Source organism: Osmerus eperlanus, chromosome 1 (assembly GCF_963692335.1).
Source record: "Osmerus eperlanus chromosome 1, fOsmEpe2.1, whole genome shotgun sequence".
Lineage (NCBI taxonomy): Eukaryota > Metazoa > Chordata > Actinopteri > Osmeriformes > Osmeridae > Osmerus > Osmerus eperlanus.
In genome coordinates this window covers 13800760-13814906 of record NC_085018.1, presented here as the reverse complement: position 1 = coordinate 13814906, position 14147 = coordinate 13800760, and the positions used below count along the sequence as shown (strand labels likewise).

The window sequence follows — 14147 nt, the reverse complement described above, 5'->3', positions numbered from 1 at the left end:
CACGGGTACCGTGGCGGTTTTGGTTATTCCCCAAGATACGTAGACATGTCGCACTCGCCTACAACAAACAACACAGTACACAGATGTGTAAAATATAGTCACCATTTAATTTAAAGTGATTGTCAGGAGAATAGCATACCTTCCCTACTAAAACTTGCACCATGAGCTCTTACACTAAGTAATGCAAATGAATTATATTTACACTTTTATATCACATGTATGTACAAATGATAATAGATAATATCACAAATTGAGTCTACAAGTCAGGCTAACACAGCTTTGGAAACATATAGCAAGTCAAAAACAACCTTGACTTAAGACACCAAAGTAGGTCCTTGACCAAGAGTACACTGTGAAGGCTAACATGTACCACAGATCATTTCACACTCCTCCAATGGCACATTTCTCAGTTGCATGTCAATCGGTGTGTGTCATTGCTTTTGTGAAATGTTTTTTAAGGTTGGAACTTCTCACCTTCATACCTTTTTCCCGTCCTAATCTCATTACCTTGTCTCCCTTTTACATTTGACCATTAATACTATTACTTGGACATCCATTACTGATTATAGTGAGTCAAGTTTGCTTGAAGAAGAAAAAGAAATTTACAGATCAACATAGTGTAATATTAGATGTTATATTCACAGTCTTGATTCTGACAACCTATGGAAAGTCAATATAACAGTGAATTAAGTACTGGTTGCAGAAAATATCAGTAAAACACTGCCACCTTCTGGAACTCTAATTTACTTTGCTAAAAACAAATTCCCTGATAATGGTATGAATACTTCTGGTCTTGACCTCCAGGTCCTCCATTTCCCAGCTATTCTATCTGACTGGGCAGCAACAGACCAAGCAGCCTAATGAGGACTCATTGGTAGACTCCTAATGACACTTGTCAAAAATAAAGTAGACAATCCCATTGTGCTTGTATTTCTCCATTAAACGGAGGACCTAAATGGTGACATTTTGTGCGAATCACGCTTGCATTGATCACAACAACCTGAAGGCACATTAAACGCATTTCGTGAAGGGGGGGAAAAGAAAAGGAGAAAGAAAAAGAAAAAAAGTTTAGCCAGTGAAATTGATAATTACCCTGGTATCATAACATTCAAGTGAGACCCCCCACCACCACCCTAAACTCCCACACCCACCCACCCACCCACCCACACACCCACCCACCCACCGTGGCAGAGCAGCGTTGCCATGGGAACGGCTGGGATGCTGACGCGTGACGACGGGGTACTTGCTGATTACAGATTTCGTTTCCATGAACTGTCTGTCCCTCTTTTGAGCTGGCACGCACACACACACACACACCTCCAGCAACCACTAACAACAGTTGGTTTTGGCTGCTTACGTAGGCTATATTCAGATTGTGGATTAGCCAGAACACTGAAGTTGTTGGTGCAAACCATGGTTAACTGTGTATAGGCTCTAGTGAAACCGGAAGAAAACACAAAACAATGAGTACAGTTTGATATTAAGAAACAACTCCGTATTAAATCCCTCCGCATGTCTTTTAAATCATCCAGAGTCCATTGGTTATTGATAATGCCTGAGCCAGTACCATTCATCAGGTAAGTCATGATTTCATCCAATCATAAACACCAGCAGGACTCCTCCAGCCTGCTCCTAGACACGATTATAGATGTGTCTAAAGGTAGCTCCTATAGACTTGTACTCCAGTTAGGCCCATATAGATGTAACCTCCTACAAGAAGCTCCTATGGATGTATACAACTATGTAAAGCTGCGAGAGATGTAGGCTCCAAGAAGTACCTCTAACACAGGTGTCCATACATGCTCCTACAGATATACTCCTATAGAAGCTCCTATAGATACAGCATGTATGGTGCATGTCATGTACACTCCTATAGTTGTGTCTGTAGAACCAATCAGCCCGGAGGAGTCCTGGGGAGCTCATGACGGCGTCAGCGCCGCCAACTCCTGGTGAGGTTTCAGGGGCACCTCGTACTTGAACACCACGCTGAAGAGCTTGCCCCCCAGCCGGTCGGCCAGCCACGAGTTCTTGAGGACGGCCATCTTGAGGCTCTCGCAGCTGAGCGACGCGTAGTAGTTGGTGTGGATGGCGCGGCCCATCCCCTCGATGATCACCAGGTCGGTGTGGCGCTCGCGCACAACCATGGCAAGGACCTTGTCCAGACGACTGAGGGGAGACCAGGGAGACTCACTCAGGCTCGCTAACCTCCACACCTGAGACTAGGGGTTGACGCTAACCAGATTTGAAATGACTTTTTCAAATTGTTAATTTATTATTATTATTATTATAGTAAGTTGTATTGCTGTTATGATTACTGTTGTTGTGATTATTATTCATGTATAGATCCAGGTACAATGCCAGTGGTTATTTGGTTGGAGAGAGGAGAACTGACCTCAAGTCTAGACAGGGAGAGCTGGAGCCACTCTGGACCAAGACAAGCTTGTCCTCCTTGACGGCAGTCCTGACACACACACAGAGAGAGACAGAGAGAGAAAGAGAGAGAAGCTAACATCACACGTCTCCTCTCAGTATTGCTTCCTCCCTTCTCCCCTCTCCCTGGGTTCCAGAGTCACCTGACTGACAGGAGCGACCACAGCGTTGGCCACACAGCGCTGAGCGCTTACAACTCACTGAATGAAAGGGTCCATGAGTTGAGCGCTTTCATCAACTCACTGAATGAAAGGGTCCATGCGCTGAGCGCTTTCATCAACTTACTGAATGACAGGGTCCATGGCAGCAATCCTCTCAGTCAGAATCTGCAGTTCACCATTGGTCACATCATTCAGAGCTGGAGCAGAGTTGCTGGCAAGTACAACCTTTAAAGAAAGAGAGAAAGAAAGAACTTTGGAAGTGTTATGATGGATGTCGTGTTGCTAATCACAGTTGTCAATGAAATATCTTGAGTGAAGGAAGCAGTGTGTGTGTGTGTGTGTCAGGGTTACGGTCCTGGCAGGGATCCCTACCTCTGTTCCTCGATAGAGGAGCTCTCTGACAAAGGGGAACACCCCCAGAATGATGTCTATCCCACTATTATCTACGAAAAACAAGGCACACTTGTGAGGAGGACCCTGTGGAGAGAGAGCTAGCGTCAGTAGTTCTCCTTCACAGTTCCCCAGCATCACGCCAACACACATTACACCAGCCTTGCTATCAACTGCACACACACGCAAAAAACACTCATCCTCAGAAGGTTTTGCAATACGTGATTATTACTTTATATTATACGTTCATAAATGTTTTGTACATTTTTTTTTTTCAATATCTATATAATAAATCACACAGCAGAGGCGAGCAGCATTTTTACCTTCAGTCTCTCCAGCCATTGGTCAAAAGCATCAACGAGCCAAGGACGTTCTAGAGGAGGAGGGAGAAGAGGTGTCAGTAGCTGATCCTCCTTTCGGGGCTTTTCAACGGTGACTAGAGGAAGCCAACTGAATGACAGCAGGTTGGTCAAGACAGAATGTTTTTTCACACATGAAGCAGTGGAGATACAGAGGAGCAGTACCTTCCAACTGTCGCTTTGCCTGCTCAAAGCCAAACTCTGGATCGGATTCCAGAACGCTGTGGAAACAAGCCAGGGAGTGACAGTGCATGAAAGAGAGAACATTCAATGTCTAGCAAAAGCATCATTTGTGTGTTAAAAAAATACAATCCTAACATCCTTTTAACACAAGTTTGACAATTCTACAAACAATTTTATAGAAAGACTTGAGACAATGAGACGAGTTTCGTTGAGTGAGTTTCATTGGCCAGAATGACCTGCATTGCACTATGCATATGACAATAAATCTCTTTGACATTGAGTGTTTCGAAAACTCGGTTCTCGTCACAGTTGTTTTGACCAGGGTTTAGGACCCTGAATCCGAGGTGCCCAGAGTGGCTCCAGGGGGCCCCGTCCTTGCGGCTCCACTCACTCAGAAACAGCCTTGGCCCCCCAGTCGAATACGTTCCCCGCTAGCAGGCCCCGGACCAGGGCAAACTGCCTCTGCTCCCAGCTCAGCTGCTCCAGGGAGCTCACGGCCTTCTGGTAGTACTTGAGGGCCATGTCATTCTCCCTCTGCTTAATCTGAGGGGAGGAGAGGAAGTGAAGGAGAGGAAGAGAAGGATAGGAGAGGAGCTGAGAAACCAGTCTTGGACACAAACTGACTGAAACGATACCCGAGGAGAAGTACAAGACACACAGGAAGAGACACGAGAGCCACACGGAGAGACAGCGCTCAGACCTTAGAGTAGGGGTCGGGAAAGTTGAACTCGTTTAAACAGTGTTCTCTTGTGTCTAATAGGCTTCTGACAGTGAGGGATCCGTAAGCACTAGAAGTGAGAAGAGAAGCACTCTACGTTAGCAAGAAAGAAACACACTTGGAAATGCACAAAATAGACACACACACACACACACTATCCTCTAATCACAACTACTCACTTAATGACAGTCAATTCATCAACACCCAGATATTGCACAACTTCAGCCTTCATTTCAACATAATCTACATAAGTCTAGATCTAGAGTAGAACTTGTACAAAGTTAGATGAATTTAAAAAGATGCACACACAGAAGACGCTAAAGAGACAGTTACTGAGCTCTAGTCTAGAAGGTTCTAACAGTGCTGTGCAGATGCTTGCTCGAGGACCATGACGTGTGTCCTGGCATGTGGAACGGGGCTGTTTTCCTTACAAGGGCTGGTGTCGCAGGGTCTGGAGCTTGTGACAGTACTTCTGACGGAACTTCTCCGCCCGCTCCGCGACCTCAGGGAGGTCTGGCTGGCTGGCCACAGCCCTCTTCACCACCTGGAACACAAGAAGGAAAAAAAACTATAAGAGGTTTTCTTCTCTGGGGGTGGGCATGGCTCAGTGGTATAGCACTGGACCGCAGATCAAGAGGTCACAGGCTCAAATCCTCCCCTGTATGTTGCTTGGATAAAAGAGTCTGCTAAATAAACATTATTATTCTCTGAGGGGTTTAGGTCGGATCTCAGTTGTCGACAGTTCATGGGAGGTCTGAGATCTACATACATACATATATAAGTGTGTGTGTGTACACATACATATAAACACACACACACGTGACACATGATATCGATGGAAGGTCTATATGGGTGTGTAGAGGAGCGCCCCCTGCAGGCCTCACCCCGTCCAGGGCCTCCTGGAAGCAGTAGAGCCAGTACTCCCTGGCCAGGGCGTCCTCCGTCAGGTCCACCGTGTCGGGGATGTAGGAGGACGCATCCTGCAGCAGGGGCAGGTTCACCAGCTGTCGCTCCAGACGGTCCATCTCCAACATATCAAACTGGAGGGATAGAGAGAGGGAGGGAAGGGAGAGGGAGAGAGAGAGAAGGGAGAGAGAGAGAGAGAGAGAAGGGAATGAAAAAGAGAAATGGAAATAAACAAAAAAGAGAAAGAGAAAAGACAGGAGAAGGTGGGTGAGCGGTCAACACGCACCAAGAACGAAAACCTCCAACTTCTTTGTTAATGACAAGATCTTCGAATGGCCTTGAAGTTAGTACAGCAACTAGCTACAGTTAGTCTAGACACAAACACACACCAAGCACAGTGGGCTACATGTCCAGTACTACTAAAGTACGTTGTGTCCTCAACTGAATACCATTCTTTGTTAAGTAGTGGTGTAAAGCAATGTAGTTCATACAAAAAATGATCCGAACAGTGACTCTTAGCCACGATACAATCTGAACCGGGAGTTTAGTGTTTGATTTCTGGCACCACTATTATTTAGTCACATCACACCTTGTTATTATGAGAAACATTTCAATAAACCAGTCCCCAACACATCTCAAAACAACAGCAAGGTCTATAGATAGGACCACTGTCTCCGTAAATCAGATAGGAATCTAAAAGCGGCTTTGCTTCTGAGTAGATCTAAGGGTCACCACCACTTGTGGAGAGCGCAGGCCTGGAGCTACAGCAGGTCGACAGCACAAGCAATGTCCTGAAGAGCCCTTTTAAACATGCCCACCCAGGCACAGAGTACTTACTGAAAACTGGAGGAAAGGGGAGGTAATCAAGAGGCAGGAAGAGATTGGAGGACAGACAGAAGAAAGGAACATAAAAAACAAAAGAATGTCAGGTTGAAGAGATCGATAAGGGGTATGGTCACATTAGGACAACGGCGGTGACATTTCCAGGGTAAAATACCAAGACATTTATCTCGGAAATGGGATGAGAAAAAAAAGAAAGAAAAAAGAAAGAAAGAGGCAGACTGAAGATGTCAGGAGCAGTGAAATGTCACCCAAATTAAACTGCGGTATGTGGGTTAGGAGCGCCATCTTGTGGTGTGGGATAAGACCGACCTACACAGCTCATGCCAATTAAAGCACTCTAACCAACTCTCTGTAAACCAATGGAGCTCTCACTAAACTAATTTGTGAGGTGTAGGCATTGTGCTGATAACAATGTGGTTCACCAGTTCATTCTCCGATTGACTGAAACCATCGCCACCTGGTCAAATCATCTCAAATATCTGTCCCGGTTGAGAGGAGGAGGGTTGTGGGGGAGGGGGTGGGGGGGTACAGGTCAGTGAAACTTTCAGACAACCCTTTCCTCGACGACACATTTCTTCCCGCTCCCCTGGGAAGCCTAGGGTTAACATTTGGCCGGACAGACCGCACGCATCGTCTCTCTCGCGGTGGCGTTTCCGTAGCGACTTACCGTTCCGCTGCGGGCCCTCTGCATGGGGTTGAGGTCCGGAGACACGCTCATCAGCCCGGAGCTGCCGGCGTAGTTTTCCCCCCAGCTGTACAGGTTGGGATCTGCAGCAGCCAAGGAACACACACCAACATGGGGGTCGTGATGACGTCCCAGTGTTTCCTCCAGGATTTTGTTTTGCAGTGGGGGCAGGTCTATTCTCCGACATGCACTCTAAGATCACTGCTGATAAACGGCCTAACATTGTGTACAGCCCTATTTCTGATACCGGGGCGGCCGAAAGTTAGCCGTGGCAGGACGCCGAAATCAACATAGAGGAAACACTGGATACAATGTATTTCATTTGGTAGACACTTTTTATATATTTATCCAAAGGAACTTTGCAACACCCGTACCACAGGATAAATACCATGGAAGAAAGAACTGGGGAAGAAATCAGGGATTTCTGATGTGCTTATGTGAATCCCTATCGGTAGATCAGTCATATCCTTCGTTCATATACTCTATGTGTCCCAACTGATTCCTGTATTGTGTTCTTCACTGAATTTCATACACCTGTTGGCTGTGTGTTGTCTTGGTTTTTGCCTTTCTACTAGAAATGCTGTCCTCTGACCTTCATGCGTCAGACGGACCCTCTAGTACCGTTGTGTCTGAACTGGTCATTTTATGTCGAGGTGTTTGTTAAACTGTCTTTCCAATCAGTTGGTAGTCTATTACTGATAAACCCAGAGCCTGAACCTGACAGTCACTCTCCTGGTGGAGATGAATGATACTGTCTTCTGCAAACAAGGAGTTGTTTGCCTTCACAGGGGCAATAGAGGCCAACAGAAACTCAACACCGGGTGGAATGGGAGCTAGTGTGTTCATCCATTAGGAGAAAGCTGCTTTACCGACGTAAACAATATGCAAGTATACAGTCATGTTATCATTATAAGACAGACCTAAAGCTGAGGGCCACCCTCCAGAGCCCTTCCTGGACTTACTGTCTTCCTCTGCTCCTTTGAGAAAGGCCCCGATGGCTCCCAGGTAGCCCTCGTGTCTGAGGAACAGAGCCTGGACTTCACCCTGTGAAACACACACACACACACACACAAATTAGACTCATTTCCAAGCACTGTCAACAACACACAGCTTGAGCTACACTGACACACACACACACACACACACACACCACAAACAAACACACTGGGTCCCTTGCCTAGAGCCCTTGCCTTGGTGAAGAAGTTGATGCTGTAAGTGATGGTGTGCATGGTGACAGGGTGGCCCCGGATGAAGAAGCCTCCAAAGTAGACCCTGGTCAGTTTGTGCAGCTTGGCATACAGGCAGGCCAGCTGCCCTATGTCGTTGCTGATCATGTGCAGGAGGCTCTTGGCCATGTCCTCTTTAGAGAACTCTGGGAAATGCCGTGTTAAAGAGCAAAGAGAGATCGTTAGGCTCAATTAAGCATGCTTTTGAACATTTGGTCGAGAAGGGAAATTATAAGACAAAACCAAGCAGGACCCATGTGCTGTGGGTGGAGAATTAGTTTACGTTTTGCAGATTAGGGTTTAGTATAACATATTAGGTATGGTATAGGTCACTTCATATAAACCATGAACCTACCGCGAGCCTGTCACAACTTTAGTATATTGCTTTGTGAGGCTTTATGGCACAGTGCCATTTCTGGCTACATTTCTTAACTGTCAGCTACTAAACCAAGGCCACACCGCTAAACTAGGTGACAGGTCACTGCCAGCTCTAGAGGAATGTACATTGCACAAGTAAACAGATAACACCGTGAGTCATTCAGTCCCTTTTCCTTCCCTGGTTTATAAAGGCTTACCAAATAGATGACTTCAGACAGTCAAGACATGCTAATCACCTTTGTTAGCAGTGGCAGACTTTCCAAAGCTGCTGGCTATAAGGTCTCCAGTCATGCCCAGAGAGCCATAGGATCCCCCATAGATGTCTTTGACCAGCATGTCAACATTGGTGTGCTGCCCCCTGGAGGCCAACTGAAGCAGCTCATCAAATCTCTGCGTGAAGGGAGAGGAGATGAGGAGTGTTTTGGCCTAATAGGTTCCTTATTATACGAGGTTCCCACACCCTCTTGAACATAAAATTAAATGTCTTTTCAAGGACTTTCCAGGCACAATTCCCTCCAAAACGGCATTATTTGACACACGGATCAAGGTTATATACTGAGAATGTTTATAATGAGAACTAGCAGGCTTTACAGAAGCTCCCAGACCAAAAGTGAGGAAGAGAGGGAGGCTTGGAATGTGTAAACCCTTCTCAGTTGTGCTGTTACAGTGATGGCAGACTTACTTGGTATTTAGCCTTCTCTAACAGCAAAGCACTTCAATTTATATTCTTGCACAAAACGTATAAATTCCAAGCACCCTCAAGGACCTCCTGTCTATTTTCAAAATCTTTCAAGGCCAAGAATTTTTTTCTCGCTTTAAAAACATGTCAAGGATTTCTAGGACCCATGGGAACCTTATTTAACTGTGGTAACATGATTCTGGAGTGTGGAGTCAGTTGTGCAAATGAAGGCTGATAATAGGTCACAGTAACAGTGGATTTACAATGTGCCACGTACAATGAGGAGCCCTGGCTACTGCTAGGAGTGTGAACGTGGGTCTTTACCTTTGTTTTAGTGAGAAGAGCTCCCAGGCCCCAGAAGGTTCCGCCACCTATAGAGCTTCCTCCAATACGCTCAAACTTATCCTCAGACTCAACCTGTTTTGGGTCAGAAGTAATCAGAAGTAATCAGGAAGGAATCCCAGCGAGAGAGAAAAGAGAGGAAGGGAAAGTAAAGAGTCACAAGATAAGTAACGTGAGAGAGTGTGTGACCTGGATCATTGGGCTGTTACCTTGACAATGGACACCCCAGAACCGATGTTGACGAGCAGGTATGGGAAGATGTCTGGGTTGGAGTTCTGGAAGCGGAACTCTGAGTCGGCGTGTTTGGCGTATACGAAGGCCTCGTGAGGGATGTTCCTCAGGACGAAGTTACAGCCCTTGATGAGGCAGGTCATCTCATCCTCCTTGTCCACTCTGGCTCACCCAACAGAAGAAAAAGCAGACACAGTCATAGTTTGATAGACCAGCCTATGTAACACAAAACAGCAACGCTGTCATACTGATAGAAAGCTACAGTATCAAGAAATACAGGAAGTTCAACCGAATCACCTACTTGAGCTTGAGCTTTTTCTCGATGAGGTCTTTGAACTTGTGGGCCCCTCCACCTGTCGCCTTGATCACCTTGGTGTCTGTGTTAACCAGGTGGTCTTTGATGAAGTCCAGGCAGGTTTCAATGTAGGCATTCTCAAACTTGATGAAGTGAAGGCGAGCCGTGATCTCCTCCTGCACTGAGATCTCATAGAGTGGGTCTCCATCTGCTTCCTGGAGGATAACATAACACAGTCACTACTGCAGAGTATGGTAGCTGACTAGAACTGCGTGCGCACACTAAATATGAGCGTAGCTCTGTTCTAGATGAATTTATTTATTTAACAAGATTATCTTTGAGCCCTTTTAGGAAAATGCTAACACGTTAGGCAAGTCAGCGATGTCACATACTCAAACAGGTGTTTACGTTCATGACGGGGGAAATAAGGGGGGCATCAGTAGCCTACCTTTACCTTGTGGTCGAATGAGCGAACCTTTGCTACTTTATGTTGAACCGTGGAGTAATACGCCAGCTTGGTCAGCGACCCACCTTCCAAGCAAAAAAAACAACGTGCGCTGCATTAATAACCCTTTGATACACAACATGGGTCTAAAGTGACCCGGGAGAGTTAACATTTTCTATATCTTCGCAAACAAAATATTTAATCATTCAGTATTCCAGGTATTCCTCAATTAACTTGTTTTTGGTCATCACAAGTCCTTATTTTCATTTTTTCTTTCTTACTTTTGGAATAAAAATAATTTTTGTAACACTACCCCTCTAATGCACAACATGGGTCTAAAATGACCCGCATTCATTTCCTATGATATTTCATGTATGGCTGAGTGTGTCTTTGCCATATCTTTAGAAATCATCTAATTTCATAATTTAATATTCCAAGTATTCATTAAATATCTAGTTTTTTATTGCCACAAATACTTATTTTCCTTCTTTTTTTCTTAATTTATAAACAACCATTGTTTTTGTGTTACTACCTTCAGTTTACAGACATGGGTCAAAAATGACCCATATGTATTCCTATGGAGTTTTATAGGAATTTTTGATATTAGTTAATTTTTGCAACTTGGAACATATTTACTGTGGATAACTATTCACCTGTCACACATTTCACAACTCAACACAGATGCTTTTAGGCTGGGAGATGTTCACAAGTGACATTATTGATGAGGTCCTGAAATGCAACAACTTTGAGACGAAGAGCTGCAACAGCAAAAGGGAAAGAGTGGAGAAGTATCAAACAGGAATTCATGGCCTCTATCAGTTTGACCCTCCTTGCAGGGGAGGACAAGAGCCTAGATGTGGCTTTTTTGGATCCAATTGCAAAATCCAATGTATAGCCACCATGGGGCTAAAGAGATATGATATCACCAGCTTGACTTTTGATGACAAGAGGAACAGGGCTTTGTAACAAGAAAAACATCTCATAGCAGCATTCAGGTATGTGTGTGACTGTTTCCTGGCTAATTGCAGAAGACGGTTCATTCCCAGTAACTTTGTCACCAGAGATGAGCAGTGTGTGCCATACATGCCCAGCAAGCCAGCAAAATGTGGAATTAAAATATTCTGGATGTGCGATGTGAGGGTTCCATATGTGGTAGACTGAGTGTTCTACCCTTCCAGTGTCCCTCTGACTGGAAAGCTTATTGACAAAAACCTGAACATTGTGGGGACTCTTCAGAACAAGCCGAACATACGAGTCACAAAGACATCCAAATGAAGGGAGATGCCAAGTTCCACATTTTTTCATGGTCATGTTGCCATTTAATTTGGATTCAATGGCAACTTGACTGGTGAGCTATGTGCTGAAGAAGGGAAAGGCTGTTGTCCTTCTGAGCACCATGCATGATGGCAAAGCAGTGGATGACAACCATTTTGTGATCCAGTACTGTAACAAAATAAAATCAGGAGTGGACACAATGGATCAGATAGTTTGCACCTAATCATGTAAATGGAGAACACAGAGTTGTCTGGCACAATGTGCTGGATGTTGCCACCCTCAATGCCTACACTAACTTTTACAACAACACCATGATTAAATGGGTGGTGTGACCAAGCAGCAGTTCATCAAGGAGCTAGACAAGGACCTTGTCAGGCGCATGAAGGCCAAGTCACAGCTCCAAAAGTATATTAAAGAGGTGATGGAAAGATGTGGAGTAAAAACTAAATGCAACTACCACCCAGCCACAAGAAGAGCTCTTATCATCAAACTTTATGAAGCTGAGGATATCCTCAAATCTCTTTAGCCCCATGGTGGCTTTATACATTGGATTTTGCAATTGGATCCAAAAACTCTCCCGCAAGGCCACATTTAGGCTCTTGTGCTCCCCTGCAAGGAGGATCAAACTGATAGAGGCCATGAATTCCTGTTTGATGCTTCTACCCTCTTTCCCTTTTGCTGCTGCAGCTCTTCATCTCTAACTTGTTGCATTTCAGAACCTCCTCAATGATGCTGTCACTGATGAACATCTCCCAGCCTAAAAGCAGCAGGGTTGAGCTGTGAAATGTGTAGCAGGTGAATAACTATTCACAGTAAATATGTTCCAAATTGCAAATATCCAAAGTTTCTATCAAATTCCATAGTGAATCCATATGCGTCATTTTAGACCAATGTCTATAAAATTGATGTAGTACCACAAAAAGTTTTTTGCTCAGAATGTAAGAAAGACAACAATTAAAATAATGATTTGTGATACTCAAAAACAAAATAAAGTAATAATTGGATTATTAAATAATGAAATGAATTGATTTTTAAAGATATAGCAAAGAAACACTCAGCCATACATGAAATGTCATAGGAAATGAATGCGGGTCATTTTAGACCCATGTTGTGCATTAACCCTCGTGCTGCCTTCGGGTCACATGACCCAAAGGTTCATAACGAACCATTGTTGTGTTTACCCAATTTTACCCAATACAAAAACAAATAAAAATAATTTTCTTTTAACCATTCCAATGTGGGGGGTCTGAGACAGCCCGACAGTTAAAAGAAAATGCTTCACTTTGTTTTTGTATGAGGTAAATTTGTCGCAATACGACGGTGGGTCACAATGACTGATGGGTCAGAATGACCCGAAGATAACACAAGGGTTAAAGGGGGTAAGCATAGCTTGTGTATCAAAGGGTTAAACAACTTTGCATTAATATTGGTGCAAGCTGTAGCTAGGTGGCTAGCCCTCTACATGACGGAAAGCTAGAGATGGCTCGTCAGCATTGAAATAATGAGCTTCCACGTATCTATGCACATTGGTTTGTAGAGAATTGTACGTTAACACACTTACACACCATGGCTAAGTAACACAAGACATGATTAGTTAGCTAGCTAGTAAGATAGGCTAGCTAGATACAAATGCTACCTAGCTAGCTGCAATAACTCGCTACGTTCCACCAGAAACTGTAAGCTAGCAGTTGGAAACAAAGCTGGAGGTACATACCTATGTCGATTGCAAACCTCTTTGCATTTTCCAAATTCCGAAAGATTTCGTCGGGTGGCAGCGTAATGCTTTTATCCATGCCTTGATTACTCCTGTCAACTCGTTCACATTCCGCCATGATCAGATCTGCTGCGGCTGATCGGCTGTGTTCGTGTGTGCAAGGTTAGGAGTTGGAAGGGTATGGTCCAATCAAAATCAACCCGTACTTCGTGTTCTTGCCCAACATCGTTTCTATCTAGGCAGATGTCGTGACACAGAACAGAGTTGAAGTTTTGTCAAATTTACTGTCGTATAATAATATTTCCAAACAAATAGGTTTATATGAGATGCATATATTGAATATGGCTATGGATACTAAAGAATATATTGTGCTTAGTAAAGTTATGCATTGTGCTTATTAAAGTTCTGTCTTATGATTTAAGAAGTGTGCTCAGGCTTAAACATGGTGTCTCACACATGGTGTGGGAAGCAGGCTGTTCTTTGTGTCTCTATCTCTTCATTTTCAGAAACAACCTTGAAGCCGGGTGGAGACGGCACCCGAGCAGGTGGGACGCGTAGGCAAGAACAACTCCCTGATGCACGAGAGAACAAGCTCAACCCTCTTTTCATCTTTCTGTTTTAATTGCACTGTATAAATATATGCTGGGGAGGGACAGATAGCCAGTTGGACTTCGTGAACCAGCCCAAACTCTGTTGCGGGTAGGGAAACGTAGACAACCCCAGAGCTCTGTACTTGTTGATTTCCAACTGCTGCATTAAAGCTGATATTATCGGACCTCTGCGACTCCAGACCACTCTTTCTAGAACACAGATTTGTGTCATTGCTATCATTACTATCATTACATATTGGAATAGACACAAAATAATTCAATCCTTCAATACCTATG

At 44.4% G+C, this 14147-nt stretch overlaps 1 protein-coding gene across 2 annotated transcripts; it reads right to left on the bottom strand.

Moving 5' to 3' along the window:
- Nucleotides 1-1182: 1182 nt before the first annotated feature.
- Nucleotides 1183-13423, bottom strand: pank4 (pantothenate kinase 4 (inactive)). Of its 2 annotated transcripts, none has more exons than XM_062461514.1 (19): nucleotides 13261-13423; nucleotides 10275-10357; nucleotides 9833-10041; nucleotides 9510-9693; nucleotides 9283-9375; nucleotides 8516-8669; nucleotides 7866-8047; nucleotides 7638-7719; nucleotides 6658-6758; nucleotides 5126-5281; nucleotides 4673-4785; nucleotides 4224-4311; nucleotides 3915-4066; nucleotides 3506-3561; nucleotides 3305-3354; nucleotides 2964-3068; nucleotides 2716-2816; nucleotides 2393-2461; nucleotides 1183-2166 (listed from the first exon to the last, which is right to left on the bottom strand). In XM_062461514.1, the coding sequence occupies exons 1-19, from the start codon at nucleotides 13376-13378 to the stop codon at nucleotides 1920-1922; spliced, it is 2343 nt and encodes a 780-aa protein (XP_062317498.1). In that variant the 5' UTR covers nucleotides 13379-13423; the 3' UTR covers nucleotides 1183-1919. The 2 variants fall into 2 exon arrangements, with proteins under 2 accessions (XP_062317498.1, XP_062317508.1); XM_062461524.1 differs by having other exon boundaries at nucleotides 10281-10357.
- Between the last annotated feature and the right edge of the window lie 724 nt (nucleotides 13424-14147).